The sequence below is a fragment of the Labeo rohita genome, chromosome 20 (genome assembly GCF_022985175.1).
Source record: "Labeo rohita strain BAU-BD-2019 chromosome 20, IGBB_LRoh.1.0, whole genome shotgun sequence".
NCBI lineage: Eukaryota > Metazoa > Chordata > Actinopteri > Cypriniformes > Cyprinidae > Labeo > Labeo rohita.
Window position 1 is genome coordinate 30639391 of NC_066888.1, and position 26046 is coordinate 30665436.

Sequence of the window (26046 nt, forward strand, 5' to 3'; positions counted from 1 at the left end):
ACAACATTTGGGTAAACTGTTCCTTTAAAAGTCCCAAAAGGAATGGCAACAGTAATAAGATTAACATAGCTAACTTTTATGTAAAACAGACACTCACCTTCAAGTGTGGTCTCATAGTCCGATACTGGAAAGCTTTCTCCCTTCTGATATTGGGCGTAAACTTTGACCTCGTATTTTGTGACTGGAGTAAGGTGATGTAAGACAAGCGTAGTGGTGTCTCCCGGCACAGAGACAGAGATGTAGCCTACATCTGAATCAGTGTCAGGTCTATATTGCAGTAGATAGGACTGCACATCCACGGCATCTATGGACCAAGTAGCTCGGAAACTCCTGGAGGTCACCTCTGAGAAGGTCAGAGACTTGGGTGCAACCAGACCTTGAAGAGAGAACAGAACCAAAATATGAGGCTCCCTTAGAGATCTTTGTTCACATCCTATTTTAATGCCAAAAAAGGTTACAGTCATGTTACAGGCTCAGGCAGTATGTGTTACCTAATAGATTTTATAAGTTGGCCTGTTTCCATCACCAAGCTATGGAAAGACTTTATAAGATTTGAAATACAGCACAAAACTAGTACTTGACAGCTTCGGCTATGACTATTTTCATGGTGTGGAATTGAGCAGCTTGGACATTCTGTTAAATAAGTTGTTTTGTGATCCACAAAAGAAAGAAAGTGATATGAGATTGGAACAACATGAGGGTGAGTAAATGATGACAAAATGTTAGTTTCTGGGTCAACTAACCCTTTAGTACAAATTGGTGCAAACCTAGAGTTCGAAACATATGGTTCTATGCACGTCCAGACCCAAAGCCCAACAAATTTAACAGCAGTTAGTGGTAAAATCAGATGCTACTCACTTCTCCTCTTGATGTTCAGGAGCTCTTGCTCAATTCTCAGACAGATGGACTGGGTTAGCTCGTTGGAAATCCTCTGGAAAGCATCAAAGTCCTCCACGGTGTACACGTGGGTCTCCGCTGGAGGATTAGCGATCGCCTCCAGCTCCGAGCGGACAGCGTCTTTCACGCCCACTGCGAAAATCTCTACATCCGTGCTCTTAAGCTTAGCTGCCGGGTCTTTAAAAGCATCTGAGGACTTCCCATCGGTGATCAGAATCATAACGCGAGGTACATTCGCACGAGCGCCTCTGGTCGGAACAAAAATCCTCTCTCTCACGTACGTCATAGCTTTGCCGGTGTTCGTGGAGCCGCCGCGGTAGGGGAACGTTCTCACAGCTTTGACCACAGCGCTCAGATCGTGGTGGGTGTTTAGGTAGAACTCGGTGTGTGGGTCTCTGCTGTACTGGACCAAGCTGATTTGAACCTTGTCTGCCCCAATGTCAAAGGTGTTGACCAGGACTTCTAAGAAAGCTCGAACTTTAGCGAAGTTTGCCAGTCCAATACTGTAGGAGCCGTCAACCAGGAGAACAACATCGGCTTGTACATCCACACCGAGAGAACATTCTAAAAGTGAAAAGAGTTTGCTGGTCAAACAGCTATTTAATCAGTAGATGCAAGTGGATAGTGCAGACCTTTCCTCACCTAACGATAATTTCAAAGGCTGGGTTTTCTCCATTCCCATAATCGGCTCACTGGGTGTCAGACCTTTGAGTGCAAACAGGCTGATCTCGTACTCAGTATCAGGGGACAAGTCTCTCACATTCACAGAGGTCTGAGTCGGCCCAACGTACAGCTCCTGACGTTTACTGCCAGCCAGCATGGGAACCATCTGCACCTTGTAACCAGTCACTTCCCCTATAGATGCATCCCATGTCACCCGCATTGACTTGGACGCAACCTCTGTGACATGCAAGTTTGACGCTGGCTCAACAACTGCAAATAAACAGAAAGAGGAAAAATGGAGTCATGTTAAAGGTTTGGGGTTGTGTTTAATAAACCTGCTAAAGCAGATTTACAATTGTTATTGTTTGTTTACCTTCCTCGCCGCTAGCCAGCGAGTTGAGCTGGTCATCCACACTGGTGCACACCTGCGTGATGAGTGATTTCTCCACAGCTTTGATCATATCGAAGTTTGGCACTGTGTACACGTGAGTTCTATAGGGTGTTGAAGACATTTGTTTCAGCTCTTCCTCATCTGCTTCTTTGATCCCTGGATAAAAATAATAAATAATGCATCACTTCTCAGAATGCCTTTCGTGGATTTCTTGAAAGCTCTCCAGACCTGTGAGAATGCAGAAGAAATCCAGACTATGAACAACAGCAGTGTTGAAAGACCACATACCCAAAGTAAAGATTTCCACTCCAGCGTTCTTCAACCTCTTGGCGTAACCCTCCACGGGGTCCTGAGATTTCCCATCTGTGATAACTACAGCAACTCTGGGGAATCCCTTACGAGCCCCCGTCGCCTCAGTGAACATGTTTTTCAGCAGGTAGTCCAGGGCTTCCCCTGCACAAAAATCACAAAACAATCATCCAGACTCAAACCTCACATTGTAACTTTGTGGTTCACCAATAATACAAGTATGAATTTGTTACCTGTCATGGTGTTGCCACCCTTGTACGGCAGACTGTTAATGGCTCGGAGCAGCTCAGGTCTTTTGTAATACTGGTTAAGGTTAAACTCAGTTCTGGTGTCCGTGCTGTACTGAACCACACCCACTCTAGTCTTGTCCTCTCCGAGGTCAAACGCGCCTGCCATGGCTGCTATGAAGCTGCGGATGAATTTAAAATTTTCCCGTCCGACACTCCAAGAGCCATCCACAAGGAACACAAGGTCAGCAATGGCACTTGGTGAGCATTCTGGCAAAAAAAGAGGTAGAGAAGCTAAGAAACTCTAGACAGACCTGACTTTGGAAAATGGGATGAATTTTTGAAAAGGATGCAAAGCTTTCAAAATATAAACCATTTAAGAGGTTTGCCAGACACATTTGGTGGAGAACTCTATATTCCGACCTCTTTTTCTATTTCAGAAAAGGACCAAACGTTTAGTTTGCACCATGCAGATTTGATAGAGTCGTTAAAAGGTTCATAATTGATATGATTGACTGTCACTCGAAACATACAAAAATTGTAATTGAGAAGGGAAATATCCAGCAAAAAATGCACCACATTTATCTATTACGCAATATTCACTGGTTACAACTCATTCCTCCATTGACAAATGGGTTGAGTGTGTCTCTATTTGTAATGTTTTTAGGCGAGTCTTTACTTGTCCTTCCCTCTCTTTTGAACTCCATAAATAAACTCCATTCCTCTACATGGTTTGGAAAAATTCCTCATCTTTTAATCATATTTGCTCTCAACCACAATTTGTAGAATTTGCTGCCCTTGAACAGATTGTGTTGGCCACATCTTTGGTAAGATGTTGCCAAACCTTAATGGCAGACGAGACAGGACAGAAAGTTGTTGACATATCGTATCTTGCCTTCCTTTACTACGCTAATTAGATTCACTTATGTTCCACTTGCGCCAGCGGAGGGGAAAGCACTGGGGAGTTAAGACTGGTTTTGGTAGCAAGTCATCTGCAGAAGTCATGCTAACTAACCGTTATGGTATTCGGGGCGGGGGGGGTGGGGTCATTGTATTTTCCACTTCTGCTTAATGTAGGAAAGGAAAAGTAAAGCTGTTCACCTTCATCTGGAAGACGCGGCCGCAGCGCTCTTGTAAAGAGAGGAGCTGTAATGCTTTCCACTTTCTGCATTGTGATAGGTTCAGGGGTTTTTATTTCAAATCAAGCGCAAAGGGGCCATTTACGAACTCTCACCCAAAAGCCATGTTGGAAACGCTGGCTCAGTTTATCATGTCTGGAAAAGTTAATGCTGACTAACAAGCTAAATTGTTATCAGGAGTCATAAATTTGGAAAGAAACAAAGACACATACACATTTATGTACTGACTAAAATGGAAAAACGCGATAAAATGTAATGATTGCATAGCAATGGAAAGAGCCTGGAGGGTTGTACTTACTGACTGCATCAGAGACCTGAGGTTTTCTGGTACCTCCTTCAAAACCACTTGATTGGACTGAAACAGAAACAAAAAAAAAAAAAATAGTAAAGCAAATGAATCCTTTACATTAAATGGCTCCTTTTGGCAAGAAGCCGTTATAATCAACTAAATATATACATGTACAGAGTATAGAAGGATTTTTTAAATATAAATAAACATAATATCATTTCCAATTACTTTTCCAAACCACAGTTTGAAACTTCCAGGCCTTCCATGACAGTGTACTCAAGGAAAAACTCAAGGAATAATATGGCTTGCCACTTACTTGTAATTTGACCAGAGATTGGTATACTCTCCTCCGTTCCAGAATATGAAATTATCGTAACAACGTAATCCACATCGGGGGGTCAAATCTCTGATGGAGGTTTTGGTTGCGGATGGAGGAAGTGTGAATTCCTTAATAGGCTCTTCTACAGAGAGAAGGGGACATTTGCATTTACAATGTTAAAGTGTCATATTATGATATACAATCTGCACGAAGATAACATCTAGCTAAACCTTAATTTATAAGTAGATAAATCTAGTCTAGACACACAAGAGTTGGATTAGAGGAACATTAATGACTTCCCAAGACAAGCGATGAGTAACAGCCCATGTTAAATCATTTTTGAAGGGCACGCCAGAACGCATTTCCCAAGAGTTGCCTGTGGCAGTGACTTTAAAGGTTACTTGTCGTTTACCAGATGCTTTCTTATCTCAAGCAACATACAGTACACTTACTACAGGGATAGTTCCCTTTGAGCAACCTGAGGTTAAGTGCTTTGCTCAAGGGCACAATGGCAGTAGATCATGTGACGACCATTGCAGGTCTGAACAACCCTTAGCATTACACAGACTTTCATCAAGTCAAGATTTACTTTCATAATCCACTGCCAACTGAGAAAAATTAGTTCTGTCATTTACTTTTCCTTGCTGGATATACATTTTCATTCTCAAAAGGTTCTCAAAGGCAAATGCTTCATTATGCCTTTACAGTTTCAATATGTGCGGTGCTTTCACGTTTTTACCCACCTGTATCCGATGTCACTACTACTCTCAAGCCCTCAATTCTTGACAGCGGTTGCTTCCATATCATTTGCACTGTGTTTTCGTTTAAAATCTTAAACCTCAAGTCTGACGGAGGCGTTACTGTGGAAAGAGGAGGTGAATCAAGTTATTTCCAAGAAACCATTCCAAAAGCTGTATTTATGAGAAGAGCATACAGGTTTATGGACGAAATCCCAACAGCGAAGTTGGAGAAGGACTCAAGGCAACATGGAACAAAGTGGACGGCGGCCATTTTGGGTCAAAATGACATCTGTTTGAGCTGTCTGACCGAAGGGCCATTGACTACTCAAGCATAGACACGTAAAGCGCGTTCCACAAAGACCTTGACAAAACATTACACCGGGCCATAACTCGTGACGTGCATGCATTCATTGCAGTCAGTCCAACACAGCCAGATGCGCTGTGTTGAACTGTCTGAATAGCTGTCGTCACAGATAGACAAGAAGTGTTGATTGTACAATGGACTTGAATTGACATTTTGACACGTGGTCACTTTCCATTGCAAACCGCTTAAAAAAGGTGCATAATGACAACCTTTAATGAAATATGAAGATACAGGATAGTGACAAACAAGTGGATATATAAACAAAAAGAGGTTATGTAACACGGGAGGCACCAGTCTAGATGAACTACAAGATTCATGCACTTGTACATGAAAAGTTGTCTGCAACAACTTGTGGGACTAAAAAGACTTCATGTACAAGACGCACATGTAGAGGACTTTGAAATATTTTAAAGTGATATTCTTGTGGTATTTGGTGTTTGGAAGGTCAGTATCTGTGTGAGTCGTGTGCATGTCGGAATATCACAATAAAATATTTTGTGAAGCCGCGGCTCTGGTCAAACTTTGACCAGGGCTTAGGCTTGACTGGGAACAGGTTCACCAAAATCAAGATTTACCAACCTGGCTGACAAGATGTCACAATCGGTTCCATTTCTGACTCCAAATGGGTCCCATCGCACACATCCACAATCAAACACACACCACTCGTTCATCACCCATTCTAGATTTTCCATCTTTTTTTTTTGTTTTGGGGTCCATCCGATTCAAACCAGATTTGGTGCAACCAAAACTCTGCAGCTTTTGAACAACTCAAACTCTTTGGAACACCATGTAACAACATTTAGTTTGCTATGCTGAGCATCTAATAATAACCACGTCAAATGAAAAAGTGACAGTGTTGGTTAAGGTATTTGTCTGGCTATCATATTTTATATTAGTAGAACATGTTTAAACAAAGACTTTTCTTATTTTTTCATAACGCAGCATTGAGAACACAATTACTTCTTGCTCTCACTTTCCTGAAAAAAAAAAAAAAAAAAAAAAAAAAAAAAAGCTCATATTTTATTTTGTCTTTTTGTTCCCTAAGTGTGCGGAAAATGGAGAAGGGAAACTTGGCCTCAACGTTAAGATTTTTTTTTTTTTTCAAATAAATGCTGTAAAATGTTCCACTATACTTTCCACTGAATGCTGGCGATGTGTGCTTTAACGCCCTGTCATTTATTCAGTGATTTGAAATGGTTAAATCACAGTTTTACTGCCTGTTCAAACCTACCAAGAGCTCAAGTACTGAAACATACAAATATTAAAATACATGAAGTGTTTTACTAGAGGGAAAAGTTAAATGTGAATCTGTCTGGCTAAGATGTCTGGATATCCTGGGTCTTATGCTGCATGGAGAAAATATTAAAAAAAGTCATATTCAATACTAAACCTTTGCTGGATTTGGCCTTATGCAGTATGCTCTACCCTTTAATTGAAAACATTACAGTGGACATTTCTGAAGAATCATTCACTGAAAAACATGGTTAGATCTAATGAAATATCCTGTGCTGTCATGCACTAGCATAAACACCACCAACTGTTTGAAACAAATCTTTTAGGACAGTAAACGTCCTTGATCAGTGTCCGCCCTAGTGTCTAAAAAGAGACATTACACATTGAAATGCACATTTATTCACATTAATGTGAATAAATGAACGTGAATTAATACAAAAAAAAATTCTATATATATATTTTTGTTCATTTTATGGACATACGAATGAAATGAAAATGAAACAATGGAAAAAAATAATAATAATAAGCACACCAAAACAGACAGTCATATTATACAGTTCATTTTTACATTACATTTTTACAAACAGAAATGATAGACTGTGATCTAAACTGTTTGAATAGAGTATATTTCATTTAACAGGGTGAATGAGGAGAGATTTGTTGGCTTCATTTTTACCTTGAGCTCTCACTGATGTCAGTACTGAGAGTGTTAGGAGAGTGGCCGCTGCCAAACGCGTGACCGACATCTTCACCCCAGTATCAGCAGAACATCAATCAGTCTGAAAAATCAACCAAAGCACACACACTTTTCTCATAAATCAAACAAAAAGACAATACGCATGACTCCAGTACAGTTCACTGCAAGAGATCTCATTCGAATCTGATTGTAATTATTTTTTTATTCAAAATTCCAGCTGTTTCTCTGGTCAACAGAAGAAAAATTGGTTTTCCATGGTTAAGTGTCCAAATATTTTGGAAAATGTTCATAAAACAAGGGCACTCAGTAAAATAAGTCACTGTGGGTCTTAGAAAAACATTCCCTGCAGCATTTTAATGGCAAAATGATTATAAACGGCATATGCTGTATGTAAGTGCTGATTCATCTGTTTAACGCTGGAAACTCTGAGTTCATAGACTATATGCAATCGTCTGGAAATTTGCCTGATTTGGGATCCTACACATCAGGGGTGGAAAAACTTTTTCTGCAGGGATCCTGCGCCCCCTGTTGTGCCTGGAAAAATTCTGACTTTACATCCTGATCTTCATGCTGAGAGCAATTCAGCGCTCTGCCTCTAAACTTTGGCAATGTGCTTGGTCTCTGTTACATATACTGCATGTTACTTAAATAATTACCAGTTTAAAAACAAGCAGCTCACAAAATACTTGCACATGTTTTCCATTACCATTACTTTCTAATTAGTTTTTTGCTCTGCAAAACTAATTTCAAAACAGTGTCCTACAGCATCAACTAGGACAAAAGGGTAATTCAAATAATGGAAAAATGTAGAGGAACTAAGATATACACTTGATTATTTTCATTTTTTTTTTAACTTAAAATGAAAGCATTTGAGAAAATATATAAAATAAAATAAATAAAAAACATACATTGTGCCTATAATATATCTTGGGTTTAATGTTCTAATAGTGCAAGAAATCAAGTAAAGTTGAATGAAAAATTAAAAATAAATCTCTTCACATGCTGAAAACAGGTAAAGTTGAACACTTTCTGATCATTTGTCATTGGTGCTCTTTTAAAATATGATGCCAAACTTAGAACCTCTCAGAAAACCCTAATCATGAATGTAACTGAACAGAGAGAGGAACTACTTTACCAGTAGTCCTGTATTAAACATGTGAAATAGGTACCATAGAAAATCCCAGAGGTTTGATTCATACAAGTGGTCTAGACTTCCCAACAAAACAAAATACGCATTAAGCCACTTTAAAAGAGCACAATAACAGGGTGGTGGAAAAATGAAATCACCATACAACCGTCTATGGAAAAAGTGATCAGAGCTGCTGAAAATGGGTCAGTGTGCTCATATTCATCATTTCACATCACATTTATCTCTTACGTCTTACATTTAAGAGTAGTAACAGTTTCATTCATAAATATTTCATATATGTATAAATAGGTTTATCAATAATCGAAAAAAAAAAAAAAAAATCAACTCCACGTGAACACTTACCAAACTCCCCAAATTTTCCAAAAACTTTCAATACATCACAAAACTGGTGAATGAAGGTGGGAAATTCGCCCAAATGCAAATGGGTTTTTAAAGGTCTGTTCAGAAAAGCAGAGGTTCTCCGTGATGCTGTAGTGATGGAGATGGAAATGAAGAGGAGGGTCTGATCACCCCACAGCTCGTGAAGGCTGTTTCCAAATGCACAGGATCTCAGACTAGAAAGTGCTTCTTAACAGGGGGCTGATCCCGAACCCGGAGCTCTGACGTCACGCGTCCGTGTGATTGATGTGTTGGGATGCGCTTTTGGAAAGTCGCGCATATTTTCGGCATTCCTGCAGCATGTCACTCATCGATGTTTCGGGTTTCAGCAGGGATTACTACGAGATACATAACCCTGACGACATTCAAAAGGAATCGCTAATTCGGGAATATTTGTATAACCTTTGCAGACACATAGATTAGGAACCTGAAACTTAGTTACAACAACGTTAAGGTGTTATAAATAATTATTAAAGTTATTAGACGATGATTTTTAAGGTATTTCAAACGAATACCTGTCGGTCATTTTCAAAGCGCAACCTGAGGCGATTCGTCTCGTTCCGCAATAAAAATGATTTTACGATTTTCCAAGCACATTAACCCAACCGACAACTAGAGTAAAAGAAAAACTAACTTCGACATGTAAATGCATACTGTCTTGATAAAAAAAAAATACAAATACACATGTATTGTTTACGATGTATCGCCCAACGGTCCTAACGCAAAGCGCTCGAGCGGTTGCTATAGTAACATCCTCACGCCAACGTCACTACTAACGTTTGTGGTTAATTAAACTTATTAAATAACATTCAATAACAAGTCCAAAACACAGATATTAGGATTTGAAGTAACTGAGGACCTGTAATAGTCCTTTTTACATTTTTATTTATTAATGTATTTATTAATTTATTTGACATGTTTCATCAGTATTGTACGGTTGACAATTGAATTTGAGCGTGTACATTAGTTTTTCAACAATGTATTTCCATTTATTTGAATATGTAGCCCTCTAGTGGTCAAATCGGGTAACACACAAAGCGGATGGAGATGTTTAACACAATTTATGTATCAAAACGCTCTTCCACCCCCTCAAACTACATCCTTGATCTCATTATTAAGTCATAAAAGAATTTTCTGTTACTCATCTGATGGATAAATATTTAGCCATTTAGAAACACATGGGTGCCAACTGGGAGTCACGGGTTGAATTTGATTTTTGATCATTAAGTTTATTCGTTTTTTCAGCTGAGCTCATGACTGGTTTTAATTCGACCATTATCTCATAATTCTGTTCGTTAGAGACAAACCGCTAACGGATCTATTCATCAATCGAAAGCTTGAACTTCTAATGCTCCTTAGATTGCTTGCAGAATGAATGATCTGTGCTTTATAGTCTTATAATTAGCATGCAATTATTTGCATGCCTGTTCTAACTCCTGCAGTGAGCTGAGACATTTTTGTCAGGGCACAAAGGACATATTGTTCTTAATGCATGGGACACATCTCCATATGAACTCAACTGTATAGACCACCAATGCTGAGGCGGGCTATACTGAGCTCAAATGATCAATCGTTGCTGTAAATTTAAACCTCGAGTGGGGAAAACATTTCCCTGATGTACACGCACGCATTTGGAAACTATTTCATATGCCTTGAAAACATATTGTTTTGAAGTACAAAAAGGAAGCGCGCACTGCTGTTTGTTTCTTGGGAACCGATGAAGACATCCAAGAAACAGACAGTATCAAAAACATGCTGCGGCGTGAGTCACAAACACCCTTTATCAATTAACGCCAACCACAGACATTACGCACAATTTCAGAAGGAAAAACATAGTGTAGTTGTTTGTTTTCTTCATTTTCTTTATGAGAAGAAAATTATCACGTCATCAAAATATTATTCATAGGTGAGGCGTAAAATCAGAAGACAAGGAACTAAACCGCAACAGTAACCAAAATTAGAAATCAGAATTAGGAAAATCATCTCAGAAATGTCTAACAGCTAAGCAGCTAACATTAAAAGTGCCAAAATAAATATGGAATAAGAAAATCATTTTTTTAAAGAATTTTTTTGCATTGTGCATTCACTTACTATATGCATACTGGGTTCTTTGAAAAGAAAAATAAAATGCATTAAGATGCATTAAATATATTAAATATATAAATGAATTAAAAATAAATGCATTTATTTTTAGAACTTTTTTTTGCATTGTGCATTAATTCCCTAAAAATGCATTAAGAAAATAACTGCAATGCAAAAATCTTAATAGTCCTAAAATAATAATTTTATTTATGCATTTTTTCTTTTGTTTTGGGGGGTTTTCAAAAGAAAAAAAAATAATGCATTAAAAAAAATAAATGGGCAAGGCAGAAATCATAAAAGTCCTAAAGTAATAATTAATAAATAATAATAATAAATTATGCATTTTTATTTATTTTGTTTTTGAGGTATTTTAATTGTCACTGAGTAAAATAAAACAACCGGGATTTGTCTGTTTACGACTGGCACAGTATATTTTATTCAAATCATTTGGTCCCTTTTACCTTCCGAATTAAATAAATACATTGTGTGAAACACTCATAAGGTCACATTTCCAAAGAAGTGAGGGCAGGAGCCGCCATCAGTCCTTCTTCTGAGGGAGAGCTGCCTTTACTAGCTCATATATGACACACGCAGTTCCTGAAAAGAGACACATTAATGATCAGCAATTACAGCTTACTATGATTATTAACTCAAATGCATATCTATGCTTGCTAAGGCACATATTAAACATCACATCAAAAATTATGTGGCTTGTACAAATATGAATTTGCCATACATAGACATCAGGGTTGGCAATTAAAACATGGGCTAGTAAGCAACTACCCAGCATGCACAGCACCCTTATGTGGTTGGACCTAAGCAACCACGTATTGCAGCAATAAACCATAACACCTAGCAGTAACATACCCAACACTGTGAGACCCATAGTTGCACGGTAAAGAACAGCATCACCAACTCCTCCCTTCAGATGAACTGGCATCCCATTGGCCTCCTAAATATGAAACATAAATCAACATTTTGATAAAACACAAACGTGTGAACAAAACAAGAACATCTGAGCACAACATGCACTGTTAGACCTTTAGAGAAAATGCAAATTATTAGTAAAGATATCAGGGGTCAAGAACATTAGTTTACCATCTGAGAGATGACAATATATTACAGAAAAGTGACAACCACACCTGAAAGAGTTTCTGTTTGTCTGGCACCCTGTTGACCAGCTGCCTGCGGACGCTGCTGGAGAACTGCCGTCTGGAAACCTGCTGCAGCGTCTCATGAAGACAGTTTGACAAAAATATTTAAAGTACTGGCGCATACCCAAATATGATGACATTTTAAAATAACCTGACCATTTTTTAATAAGAGAAACACTTTTAAAACATATAGATTTACAGGAACATACACCGTGATTTTTTTTTTATAAGAAAGAATACTTTTCTGCTCACCAAGGCTGAATTTATTTGATTAAAATACTGTAAAAGCAGTGATATTTTTGTGAAATGTTATTAGAATTTCAAATAATATTTTTCTGCTTTGAATTATTTTAAAAATTAATTTATTTATGTGATGCAAAGCTGAATTTTCAGCATCATAACTCCAGCCTTCATTGTCACATCATCCTTCAAAAGTCATTCTAATAGGCTGATTGCTGCTACTAATCACAAAAATTATGTTTGCGGTAATGCATGTCACAATGATAACAAAACCTAAAGACTACAATCATCAATAAGAAAAGCCCACATAATATAAAACAAATCCCAGATCCTTTATTTACTACCACTTTTCATTTGTGACCCTGGACCATAAAACCAAGTAGCACGGAAATATTTGTAGCGATAGCCAGAAATGCATTGTATGGGTCAAATTTATACATTTTTCTTTTATGCCAAAAATTATTAGGATCATGTTCCATTAAGATATTTTGTAAATTTCCTACCGCAAATATATCAAAATTTAATCTTCGATTATGTGCACTGCTAAAAACTTCATTTGGACATCTTTAAAGGCGATTTTCTCAATATTTTGACTTTTTTGCACTCTCAGATGCTAGATTTTCAAATAGTTGTATTTCAGCCAAATATTGATGTATGGCTAACAAACCATACATCAATAAAAAGCTTATTTATTCAGCTTTCAGATGATGTATAAATCTCAACTTCAACAAATTGACCCTTATGACTGGTTTTGTGGTCCAGTGTCACATTTGTTATGCTCACATAACCCAAAACACAGATCTGGGCACTTAAAAGTGTCTGGATGTCATTCATTAGATCAAGTGTTTTATCTGCGGAGCTTTTCTCTTCACTAACTTTCACTTTCGCTCAGTGATTTCGAATCAGCTGGTGTTTTGGAGACTTTTAGTGAATGTATGTATGAAGTCAGCGGTATCAAGTTTACACAGGTGGAAAGCTTTCAGACATTTTAGGGATGACCAAATTTAAAAAACTCCAATGTCCGCTTTGTTTACTTTTGTGAGCAGAAAGCGGAAAAAATAAATCATATAATCACATAAATCATTACGTTACAATTAACAGCCCTTACATGAACACAAACACCAACAGAAAAAAACAGCAGAACTAAACCAGCTGCTATATGGCCTATTTAAATCATTACAACACATCATCATCATTATCAATATCGTTATGATTTCACTGATTGTAGACGTGCGAAACGTCAAACTCCTCATGACTCCCGCGTTTCACTTCTCCTGCCCCAAACTTCTAGATTAACATCCGTAACCTTTGATGTGAAAACAGCGCCAAAGCACGATAAATGATTTATAAACTACCATGCATCAACAAACTTAAAACAAAACAGAATAGTTTTAATAATTACCAGAAAGTGTCGAAACATTTTCAGCTTGAGTGACTGAAGTCACGAGACACAGCGGAAATCTAAGAAAGAGAAAGACAAACGTCTCCATCTGCTGGTCAGGAGAGCAACTCGTCAGTCACACTTTTACCAATCTCAGAATGTTTCTTCACTGACACATGATGAAAAAATAAAAATCATAATGCTAAAGGGAAATTAGCAGCACCCGAGAGACACTGAGGGTGAGCACAACACCGACATGCCATTTTTGCATATGCCGATAGATAAACTGCTGCTTAAAGTCCATAAAATCTAACTTTCTCCAGAGAAAAAGCCTCTGTTGTCCTCTCACATCAATATCTGTTTTGTACAGCTGTGCATATTTCTCTCCTGATTCAGATGAGGCGACTTTTTCACTGGAGGGAATGTTATTATAGATTCATATTTTAGCCGGAAGCAACAGTTTGATGTTAAAATCGTCTCTATAATAGATTTGTTTCTTTCAAACATGCAGCTTTTCGCTTCACAAGATGTTAATGGATGTACTGGAGTGGTGTGGATTATTGTGATGTTTTCATCAGCTGTTTGGATGCTCATTCTGACGGCACCCATTCACTGCAGAGGATCCATTGGTCACTGACATCTCGAAATTTCCCCTGGTGAAAAAACCAGCATATGCTGGTAGGTATGTTTTGATGCTGGGATGCTGGTTAGGTAGGTTTTGATGCTGGTTTTTGCTGGTCATGTTGCTGGTCAAAGACCAGCATGACCCTTACCAAAAAGAAGTATACTTCCAGTTTATTTTATTAAGTATACTTCAGTATATTTTAAGTATATTTTATGTAGTAAGTATACAAATATCAGTGTACTAGTAGTATACTTTTAAGTGTACTATTTTAATACTCCTTCGGACTAAATTGTCCCACTTTCTAGTATATAAACTATACTTTAAGTATAACAGTAGTAAACTAGTAGTAAACAGTAGTTTTCAGTTTGTACTGCAAGTATACTAAAAGTGAACTTATAGGTATACCAATAGTTTACTAATTAAATACTTTTTATGCATATTAGTACACTTTGAAGTATAGTCTTGGTAAACTACTAGTTTAGTAGTTTTATACCGCAAGTTTACCCATATTCAACTTTTTGTGAACTTTAAATCATATTTTAAGTATACTACTATGTCCCTGTTTAGATATTGATTTGTATATATTTTGTCATATAAATATCTGAACATACAAATCATTATAAATAAATTAGTCTAATATATAGACAATGTCATCTTTATTTGTAAAGCATTTTACAAAACTAAGACATCCAAAAAATGAATGTAAGAAGTTGAAAAGAATCTAGGCCTCAAAACTAGATACACAAACCTCAAGAATGGTGGCAATCAGCAAATATTATAAAGATGAGATCTTTACATCACAGTACAACAAATAATTAACAATAATGACAAAACGACAACAAAAAAGTTTAAATGAAGTCAGCAAACAGCAAAACACTTATCCTATAACAGTAACTGGATAATTTATTTATGGTGCAATGCATGTTGGGAACTCACAAAGCCTTGAAATTTCAACAGTGCGAAATTCTTTGTTCAGACAACTGTGTTTGATGGGACAGCATTAGGGGTAATTTTGTTGGTCTGACAAGGGTTTTTATATAGTTTCAAGAAAATAGCATTTTTTAGTATTTGAGACTGTTTCGTAAAATGGAAAATAAGTATTTGCATTTTTTACAGTGTGGAAGCATCTGTTTTGGTTATTTCTTCACTTGTGTTTTTAAAAGTCTGTACATAAGATGTGTAATAGCATCACTTATCTATAAATATGAAAACACAGATTCCCTGATAGTATATTTGTATAGTATATTTAGTATAAATATATTGATAGTATATTTACTATAAGTATAAGTCAAGTATACTTAAATGTCATTTTAAGTATATTTCTGAGAAGTACATAAAAGTAGACAAAGTATACTTTCCTGTTTTAGTTTAAAAGAAGTATACTAATAGCACACTTGAATTAACTTCTTTTTCGTAAGGGGAACCAGCAAAGGACCAGCTTAAACCAGCATCAAAACCTACCTAACCAGCATATGCTGTTTTTTTCACCAGGGAAGGCTTTAATGTGTGTGATTTTTAAGGATTTTTTGAAGGTAAATTAGATAAAAAATCTTATAATGTCGTAATTTTGCATTGAAACACTACTTTTTCCACAATGGTTCCACTACATGCCCATGCAAATGTGTATTTGTCCCTAAACCTTAAGCATTTGTGGTGCAGATTTTAACACATCCAGTGGACCAGAAAGTCACATGCTTCATAAATGTGTTTATTGGGTGAATTTCTCATTTTTATATGCAGGACAGACACACACTTCAGTTTAGTGAGCTCATACTGAATTCAGGTCATATGCTATAAATGAAATTAAATACAGTTGTTGATTATAAGGACTTTGTGGATTGCATTTCTGTGCAGTGAGTACCTTTATTTTCAGACTTAACTGAACATACAATATCATGCACCTTTCCCCCAAATGACCTTCTCTCATTCTTTTAACACATCAATGCCACCATTAAATACTAGCAGAGATTGATAAATGATCAATAAACTGCTCCCAGCAGTATGACACTTTAACCAGTCATTTTTAAAGCAAACGATATATTATGTAATGTTAGACAGCCTGATTTATACATGAATGCAACATATTTCCAGGTGAAACAGAATATTTAACAAGATTTACTGGAGTTCCTGGTTTAAAATGAGCGGATTTTAAAAATTGCTTGTAAATCTCTTATTATGCTATATTTTTACCAAATCATGGATTCGGTCTTTTTGTTAACTTGGTTTTTTATTTCTTTTTGGAACGGAGTGATCAGAGACCTTATTCAGCTGAGCTCATGCACCTCAGTTTTTGAGTGAAAAAAACACTATTTGCAGATATTTACTTAAAAACTGAGGTGCATATGTGCAGATCAATGAGGCCTATCATCATTCCGTTCCAAAAAGAAACGCAAAACCTGCGCTAACTGAAGGAAAACATGATGAAAAGATTGAATCCAAGTTTTAATAATAACAGCATATGGAAAAAGCTTTTTTTTTTTTTTTTTTTTTTGCAGGCTAGTCATTTTTGAAAACCAAAGTGTTACAAGAAGAAAAAAAGTACAAAAATGATCCAATTTGTTTGGGAAGCTGTTATATCCTGTGAGTAAAGTCACTAAGTTTTAGTCCAATGCAATAAAATTGACCAGCATTTTAAGGGGAAAAAAAAAAAAATCCTCTCCGGTTCAAGATGACCTGAACATAATATGAAAGTAAATAGGGCCAATTTTGATTTCATGTTGATTTTTCTGTCTTACTGAAGCATTTATTCTCAAAATGCATGTAAAGAAAACATATCGATTTCTCTTCTTCTCACATTCTGCAACTTTTCATGTTCTGTGCGATTTTGATTTCTTTTTTTACTCTCTGGCATCCAGGGTTCAGCAATCTGTCTGCCTGTCTTGTGGTCTTGAATCATTGGTGTAATCTGTATGCATGCATATATGGTGCAACACAACAGATCCTTGTGCTTGAACCGGGTTTGACAGATTCTCCCCTCGTTCCACTGGTGCATATGGACGCAGGGGGGGCGTAGGGACCCTTCTGTCAGGCATATTATGGACCGGACCTGAAACAGCCTCAGCGCGGCTCTCGATTCACATGGAGCACAACATTCTCTGTGGATGAAAACAGGGAAAGTGAGCTTACAGAGAAAACAGTGCAATCATCTGAAACCCACGGCTTACTGCATGGAAAGAATCAGTTTCACATTCATGTTAGGCGCTTTTGAGAGGCCAAGTTCATGGATGGTGAAAATATCAGAGCAATTTTACGATTGCTTTCTGGGAATCGCAGCGCGCCGTTGAATCCAGTGAGCTTTATCTTACGAGTGATGTCATCAGCGAGCTGCCAAAGCCTGTTATTGCGCATGGATGGGTTAGAAAATGAACACTGTCAGTTTGTCGGCTGCGGTGAAAATGGAATGAATTGATTTAAAACGCCCTTGATAGTGACACACACAACAGCAGCTTTTTCTCGTAAGAAACACAAATGCTTTAAAGTCTACCTAAAAATACAAACGCTGTTATTGTTTACTCACCCTCATGTCGTTCCAAACCCATTTGACTTTCATTCTTCTCTCGCTAATGTCGTTTAAAATGAATTGAAAGCACATTTGAATGCGATTTGAGAGCTTTTTTGGAGCTTGACAGCACCAGGCCTCATATGAAAAAGATCATTCTGGACCTTCTGCAAAACATCACGGAGGAAAGAAAGGCACACAACATGAGGGTGAGCAAATGACGACACACATTTCGTTTTTGGGCACACTGTTGCTTTAATGCTAGACGGATAAATTAAAAGGCCTGTCTTTATTTGTGTAATTGCCGAGTTTGTATCAGGCAGAAGGACACAATCAGGATGTTAAACGGGACTCCAGATCTCCAGCTGTTGTTTCTTATTTCTCATAACGGCGTTCTCTGGCTCCCAGATGGCCTGGATGGAGAACTAAACAATGATTGCACAGTAACATCACCAGAAGAACACTACATAGAGATGTTTACCCGAAAATGAAAATTTGCTGAAAATCTACTCACCCTCAGGCCATTCAACATGTAGGCGAGTTTGTTTCTTCATCAGATTGGGAGAAATGTAGCATTCCATCACTTGCTCACCAATGCATCCTCTGCAAGTAAATGGGTGCCGTCAGAACGAGAATCCAAATAGCTGATGAAAACATCACAATAATCCACAAGTAATCCACACCAGTCCAGTTCATCAATTAACATCTTCTGAAGCCGAAAGTTACGTGTTTGTAAGAAACGAAGCCTTTATTAAGACTTCTTTTTAACTTCAAACCATTGCTTCTGGCTAAAATACAAGCCCTCTATCCATAATATTGCTATCTCCAGCAAAAAAAGTGAACCAGGAGAGAAATGTGCACAGATCAAGCACAGTTTACAAGTAAAAACAGTCTAAAATGGTATTTTTAAGGTGAGAGAGCAACAAAGGATGGACTTTTCATTGATGTTCTTGAGTTAAAATACATAAATGATGGATTTATTTCTTGCAAACGCACAGCTTTTTGGTTCACAAGAAATTAGCTGATGCACTGGAGTGGTGTGGATTACTTGTGAATTATTGCGACATTTTTATCAGCTGTTTGGACTCTTGTTCTGACGGCACCCATTCAATGCAAATGATCCTTTGGCGAGCAAGCGATGGAATGCTACATTTCTCCAAATCTGTTTCTTTGAAAAAACAACCTCATCTACTGTACATCTTGGATGGTCTGAGGGTGAGTACATGTTTAGCAAACTTTAATTTTTGGGTGAGCTGTTTCTTTAAAATTAAACTTGCTTAGTAGCTTTTTCTCCTATGCACAAATGTGTGTCAAAAATTTAATTACACAAATATTCTGGGTTCAAATCTGTGAAATAATGTTGTTTACCAATAATTTAGACTCCTTCCTCAGTTTGTACAAAGAGGTAAAAATCATGTTTACAAAAATGAATTTCTATGGGGTGACACATTCAGTTTAGAAGCGTGTATTTATAAATATTTGTATCAACTTTTCCGTACAAAACAAAAGTGTGTCATTGATCGTAACTGATTCAGAATGTGTTACTGAATTGCAAGGAAACAAAAGGCATTGGAATAATTATAGGAATAATATAAAACTCCTTCACTGTCAGAATATTAAGTCATGAAAATGGGTGAATCATGAGTATCAGTTTATCCTATAAACATGCTTAACTAATATCAGTATGGTTTAAAATGTTATTCACAATTTATGGAGGTTTCCTGACCTTATTCTGTACATAGATACATAGAACATACATTATGACAGAAATAAATATTTCCTCCCCAATTTCCTATCAAATATCAATATGTAAATAATCATTAAACCCAGAGAGAAAATAATAAGAATGTTTCTATGTTTTCCAAAGGCAGAAAAATATTTATTTAGTGGAATCACAAAATTAATTCAGCGACATTTAATACATTTCCATCCTTCTGGAAACCTCCACAAGCAGTTTTACAGAATAAAACCTTAGTGATATGGTAAATGGAAAAATAAATACTAAAGAGGAAGAAAAAAAACAAAGGGTGAAGGATTAGTTCAACTGTTTTAGCACAAAAAAAACACACATGCACACGTTCCAATTGTCTGAGATCCAACTATAAATGTCTGTACATAAAGGCTGATCTGACATACAGTATTTACAATATCACAATATTGTTTCTCAATCTAAAAACGGAGGCCCCAGTGCCAATGATTGCTTTGTTTTACATTGCAACGCTTTGCTTTCAGTTCTGTAGTGCTTAGATTAAATTCCAGTGCCACATTAACATGAGCCAATCTCAGCTCTTTCCTCCGGCTCCGGCTGCAGAGCTGCAAACTGCAGATTTCCTCAGTTCAATTTTCATAGACTGGCTCTCAGAGCGTGACGTCGTGGACAAGACCGCTTTCCCTGTTTTCATACCTTTTGACATGGGGATTCGCGTTGCCGTGGAGCGAGATGACTGCACATCCGTTCCGTGCTGAGAAAAAAAAGGCAAACGGAAATGAGATCACATTTTAGAGAGCGTTTCATTTTTTATTAACCATGTGTTTGCCATGATAAGTGCATTTTGTGTTTGTATTTATGCAGGCTAACTTTCTGTTTCTGAAAATGAAAGCTTTTAACCTGAGTCTTAAATGGTCATTTATGTATGGGTCATTCTATAATTGTGGGTACATCTCATGTCAGTGAGGTATATTTTTTATATAGTTTCATCAATATAAAGCCCCGATGGTTAATTTTCTAGTACACAATTATATTTTTCCCAATCACACTACTACATGTTGAAAAAGCTGTATCTTCTATTAAAAAATGATGTTCATATCACAAACAACCCTCGTATTCAGCTGTCCGATTTTTAAGTTGCTCATTCTACTCTGCTTTTAAGCATGAAAATTACCTCAAATATAAATTAATTTCATAGTTTTGCCTTCAGTTAGATTAGATTTAGTTATTAAGACATTTGCATGTGTGCTTCAAAAATAATAAGTGTTTACTGCGATATAACTTGTTTTATTTGTGTTCGAAAAACCATTGTCAACTAAGTTACCCACTCGAAACCCCCTCTCAAAAAGAAATGGTTTGTTCCATTCTGGTATTATTTGCACTGTATAATGATATTTCCTCTAGATGCACATGGATGAAACACTAGAAGTTCTCTCTCTTTCCCCTAATATTGGTTAAATTAGCAAACCTGCGTCAAGAGTGGATTAACTGACTGTCAACAGTGTTACACAGGTATTATTGCTGCAAATTTTAACAAGACAATTTAGCTAAAACTTATGTTTTGTTTATGAAAATATATTTCTATACATACCATATGCTCAGTAGTTCTAGGCTTCCATGTTGAGTTTAGGCCCAAAACACTAAAAATGTCACTAAAAAGTTACCTGTCAACTTTGTTACCCAGTAAAGGTAACATGGTGGACAGTAACAAATATATATTATATATAACTGTATACAATATAGATTGTTTCAAAGCAGCTATGTAAGATCATATTTGGGTTTTTGGGAAAAAGGAAAACCTTTTTCTTCACATTGTCAAATTCTAAATGTACCCCTAATTATAGAATGACCCTTATGCAATAAATAAATAATAATAATAATAAAATTAAAATAAATATATAGTTTTACAATAAATAAAATAAAATAAACAGGGTGACCAATCACAAAAGTAAATATGTTATCCTGGAATGTTATTAAGTCTTCACAAAGTATTATATATATAATTTAAAAATGTATTTACTTATTATTACTTATTTATTATTTAAAAACTATTTAATATTTGCAAATGTAAAATGCAATACTTTAAAATGCTGACAACTTTTCATTACAATTGGTGCTTGATTTAGTAGGTTTTGCTAGGCAGGATAGGAAGGTTAGCCTAGTTCTGGTCACACATTATTTGATTTTACAACAGGTTAAACATGAGGGGACAGGTCAGTCTGTGCCGCTATTTAAAGGATTTTCTTGTCAAGCTTTCTTGGGTGACAAGCACATCAGTACAGTGTTAGTTAGCGATAATGGATGGGGAGATTGAATTTGATTTATCTATACCTTGAAAGAGAGCTATCTAGGGAGCAGACGCCCCCTGATATCATTTTGAAACATTTCAGAAGCAACTGAAATATAAAAGATTGAATATGATCATTTTGTTTTTAGGCACACAAAATCACAAAGTATTAATTGTTAAATGACTATTCTTGTCATTCGACACTCACTTTTCTATCACAACGTTCTGCATCTTCTAAAATCCAAACAGAGCGATGACGTAATGAATCTGGTACTCACCACAGATTGAGTAGACCTGGATGGGGCTGAGGTGATTGGGGTTATTGTGATGCTGCTGGTCATCTTGCCGTGAATCATGTTCCCGATGTTCGCCGACGTCTGTCTGGGAGAGCGCAGAACCGTCCCCGTTGACATCTCCTTGCTGTCTGAACTCACACCGTTAGGCCAAACCGTAACTGTGCCGCTTCTGTCCTCCTGAGGTTTCTTGAACCCTGGTGACCCCAGGTGGATGTGGATCTTGTTGTCCTCTGTGGTTATAATGTTGGAGTTGTATTTCCGGATGGGCGTTGGAACCGTCTGCTTTTCAGGGGTCAACTTGAACACGGCCCTGCCCATGGTCATCTCGTGAGGCTCTGGAGAGATCGACGCTTGGGAGACTGGAGTTGCGCTAACAGTTATGATGGACAAAGGAGAAGCAGGATGCTCTGAGTAGCAGCCTTTAGCTTTCTCTGGAGATTTTGCTCTGGAGATGGCTGTTATAGTGACTGGAGACTTTGTCCGTTCTGCTGGCCCTTCGTTGGTTTTGGACTTTGGCAGCATAGAAGTAGGAACGATTGTTATACGTGGTTTCTGGAGCCCAAGAGTTGGGATGATGGTGGTACTGGAAAAGAAGTCCTCAGCACGTGGACTAGTAATTTCCAACGTAGCAGTGCTGCTCTGATGGTCTGGAGTTACCTTAATATGAAGGGGCCGACCGGGTTTCTGAGACATGGTTAGTTCTGGCGATAAGCGTGATGTTGTTGACCTCTGGTCAACGCCATTGACTTCCTGGGTTGATGGAACTTCCTGAGTGATAGTAATAGCTTCTTTCTTCTTCATCCAAGGGTTCCAGGACTTCCTCGTCCCCAGGTCTGCAGCCGCCGGCGGGTAGCGGTCCAACACGGTCGGCTTCTTGAGACCTTTCTGCCTTAGATTACTCATGATGTGATTTTCCTCTAGAACAGACTTCTGGATGAACACAGCTGGAGTCTCATCTTCGATGTGTTCGTTCATGTCTGCGTCGGTTTGGACCGCAGTGGAAGCGAGAGGAACGTCCACAATCCTTCTTCCATTCATGCTGGGTCTAAGAGCACGGCTGTAGCGCTTTGTAGCTTCCAGCTCTTTGGTTAGTTTCAGAACTTCTTGACTCATGTTTTTCTTTTTATCCTCCTCTTCAATAAACCGCTGCTGGAGAACCGTATAGTCTACCTGAAGTTGAGACAGTTGATCTTCTTTGTTCATGAGCTCATGAATCTTCTCCTTTAGAGCTTGGACGTCAGCCTGAAGATCTCTCGTTTTGGCCTCCTCCATCTTGCAGCGGAGTCTCAGCTCAGCTTCTTGGCTTACCAGCTCGCCTTTTTCTATGGCCTTGTTTTTGGTGATCTGAGTCTTCATTTCCTCCAGGAGCTGGGAAAGAGCGTTGGCTTTGTCTTGCTCGGTTCTGAACTTCTTCTCAAGCATGTCGTACTCGTCCTCTGTCTTCAACAAATCGCCCTCCACAACCTCAAGCTGTTTAAGTCGGTTCCTGAGTCTCTCAATCTCCATTGTGAGCTCCTTCACCTTGTTGTCCTCATCGGGATACCCAACTTTGTCAACATTAGCTCTGTTTCTTGACGACTCCCACTCTGCTTCCTCTTGCTCATCCATTTTACTTTGCATCTGACATAACTTTATACTGAGATCCTTATGCTTTTCCTCTTCACTTGCAAGTTTAGATTTCAGGTCATCTTTTTCCCTACTAAGAGCAGACACTTTCATCTCCATTTCGGACTTCAGTTTTAGAAGCTTCTTACTCTCCTCAATCAGCTTTTCTGTGACCTCCATGACTTTGCATTGCTCCGCTTTAAACAGTTTGTTAATCTCCTCACTTTTCTGCTCTTCCTGTTTGATTCGTTCTGCCATGTTCTTCCTCTCGTCCATTAGGATCACCGTGAATGACTTCAGTTTGGTCAAGTCATCCTTTAAGCCCATCTCAGCCTTTTCCAGCCTCGATTCTGAGCTCTCAAGTTCTTTGATATGGTTTTTAACCATTTCCAGCTCACATGCCAAGCTCTTTGTCAAGGTTCTTTCTTTCTCCAGGTTGTTGTGAAGCTGAGCACATTCAGATTTGCTGACATTGAAAGCCCCCTCCAGTTTCTCCAGGTCCACCATCCTCTTTTGCAGTTTTTCAACCTCTAGTTTCAGCTCACGGCTGTGATTCTCTTCATCCTGAAGCCTCCTCTTGAGTTCCTTGCACTGTGCTTCTGTTTTCGTGATCTCCTCATCCTTCCCCTCCATTTCCAGAACTCTTTTCCGAAGGTTCTCCAGCTCGGCCATGAGGCTCGAGTTCCCGCACTCCCCTCTGCTTATTTTGTCCCGCAGGTCCTGAAGGTCCTCCTCGGACTTCTGCAGGGTACGATTGGCCTCCTCCAACTCCTCAATCCTGCGTGACATGCTGGCCAGCTTCAGGCGCAGCTGTCGACTTTCAGACTCCTGCTTGGCCAGCTTGGCAGTCATCTCCTCATGTTCCTGTGAAAATTTGGAGGTCTTATGTTCTAGGTCGAGCTCCAGTCTTTGGATCCTCTGACTGTCCTCTTTAGCTTTGCTGTTGATGAGCTCCAACTGCTGCTCTCGTTCATGTAGCTTCTTGCTGAGATCCTGGACCTTCTGTCTTTGCTGGTCAATCTGTTCAATGTGAAGCTGCCTTTCATCCACCAGCATCAGGGCAAATGATTTCAACTTAACCAGCTCCTCCCGAACTTTCTCAAGACGTTTGCTGTGATCCTTGTCCTTGCGAGCCTGATACGCCTTCTCTTGCTCCAACAGTCTCTTGAGTCTGGTGAAATCAAAGAAAAAGAGATTCAAACTGATGAAGTCATATTCAAAATAAAGGTCAAATTGTGGTCCACTTCATAGCAGTTAATCAGAAACAATTTGAGAAAAAAAAAAAAATGTAAAAAAGATGAGTGGTATGAATTACATAATCAGATTCCAAAAATGAAGTACTTGTAATTAGAGTAAGTTACATTTAAAAATACTTGTAATCAGACTACGTTTTGATTGATTACATTTTATTCACACAATAGCAATAAATTCATCATGTATTGATTCTTTCTAATTCCACTTCATCTTTTAAATTTTCCTTTCTAAAACAGTCTACTGCTTATATACACTCAAAAAGTCCAGTTTTGTGGACATGCGCACAAAGATTAGTAATTACCTTTGCTGTGTGCTACTAGTATACTTCTTTTAAACTAAAAAAAACAGGAAAGTATACTTTCAGTATACTTTTTATGCACTTCTTAGAAATGTGCTTTAAATGACATTTAAGTATACTTGACAAACTTAGAAAAAGTCTAAATATATTTGAGCTGTACTTAATCTTGTTGTTTCAGCTTTTAGTTCAAAAATGTTGTTTATTTATTTTTCTTATTTATGAAACTTACCCACATTCAAGTGTTTATAAAAAAGAATGCATGAAGCTAAAATAAAATGATTTGTTTACAAGCAGATACGCTGTTCTTTCGATGTTTTGTATGTTCAGATATTCACAGATTAATACCTGAATGGGGACATAGTAGTATACTTAAAGTATGATGTAAAGTTCACTTAAAAGAAAACTTACGAGTATACTTCCAGTCTAAAACTATTAAACTAGTAGTTTACTGAGACTATACTTTAAAGTGTACTAAAAATGCTACAAGTAATTAGTAAACTACCAATATAAAACTACTAAACTAGTAGTTTACTGAGATTATACTTCAAAGTGTACTAAAATGCTACAAGTATTTAATTAGTCAACTTTCAGTATAAAACTACTAAACTAGTAGTTTACTGAGACTATACTTCAAAGTGTACTAAAAATGCTACAAGTATTTAATTAGTCAACTACCAGTCTAAAACTAGTAAACTAGTAGTTTACTGAGACTATACATCAAAGTGTACCAAAATGCTAAATTTAATACGTAAACTATGATTATACATAAAAGTTCACTTTTAGTATAGTTGCAGTTCAAACTAAAAACATAGATGTAAACT

General features: G+C 37.6%; 3 protein-coding genes across 10 annotated transcripts in view; all 3 read right to left on the bottom strand.

Moving 5' to 3' along the window:
- Positions 1 to 8972, bottom strand: part of col12a1b (collagen, type XII, alpha 1b) — a 67227-nt gene extending 58255 nt beyond the window's left edge. The window contains 12 exon segments of the mRNA XM_051139122.1: positions 98 to 376; positions 859 to 1461; positions 1540 to 1830; positions 1934 to 2107; positions 2240 to 2404; positions 2494 to 2757; positions 3925 to 3981; positions 4232 to 4310; positions 4312 to 4376; positions 4978 to 5094; positions 7248 to 7350; positions 8761 to 8972. Of these exon segments, the coding sequence (XP_050995079.1) occupies positions 98 to 376; positions 859 to 1461; positions 1540 to 1830; positions 1934 to 2107; positions 2240 to 2404; positions 2494 to 2757; positions 3925 to 3981; positions 4232 to 4310; positions 4312 to 4376; positions 4978 to 5094; positions 7248 to 7317 (2164 nt within the window). The 5' untranslated portion in view covers positions 7318 to 7350; positions 8761 to 8972.
- A 2310-nt stretch (positions 8973 to 11282) lies between these two features.
- Positions 11283 to 13778, bottom strand: LOC127183216 (cytochrome c oxidase subunit 7A2, mitochondrial). The gene is made up of 4 exons (XM_051139133.1): positions 13675 to 13778; positions 12021 to 12110; positions 11746 to 11830; positions 11283 to 11475 (listed from the first exon to the last, which is right to left on the bottom strand). The coding sequence occupies exons 1-4, from the start codon at positions 13690 to 13692 to the stop codon at positions 11417 to 11419; spliced, it is 252 nt and encodes an 83-aa protein (XP_050995090.1). The 5' UTR covers positions 13693 to 13778; the 3' UTR covers positions 11283 to 11416.
- A 1802-nt stretch (positions 13779 to 15580) lies between these two features.
- LOC127183214 (filamin-A-interacting protein 1) overlaps positions 15581 to 26046 on the bottom strand; it is a 38946-nt gene continuing 28480 nt past the window's right edge. Inside the window, exons 5-9 of one of the 8 annotated variants that reach the window (XR_007830004.1) lie at positions 22051 to 24844; positions 21817 to 21881; positions 20182 to 20239; positions 18292 to 18380; positions 15581 to 17373 (exon numbers count right to left, since the gene is read on the bottom strand). Coding sequence is in view for 5 of the 8 variants with exons in the window: in XM_051139124.1 (XP_050995081.1) it covers positions 20060 to 20239; positions 22051 to 24844 (2974 nt within the window). In the remaining 3 variants the exon portion in view is untranslated. Of the gene's footprint in view, positions 17374 to 17404; positions 18381 to 18869; positions 20240 to 21816; positions 21882 to 22050; positions 24845 to 26046 lie in introns of those variants that run through there. The other 7 variants (XR_007830005.1, XR_007830006.1, XM_051139125.1 and 4 more) reach the window with 7 other exon arrangements.

Bases quoted from the DNA above. Each gene is read 5' to 3' on its own strand.
- LOC127183216 (XM_051139133.1), bottom strand. The intron at 11,831-12,020 runs GTGTGGTTGTCA...TTTCATATTTAG, and splicing joins ACAAACAGAAACTCTTTCAG to GAGGCCAATGGGATGCCAGT. The intron at 11,476-11,745 runs GTATGTTACTGC...GTCTCTTTTCAG, and splicing joins TATGGGTCTCACAGTGTTGG to GAACTGCGTGTGTCATATAT.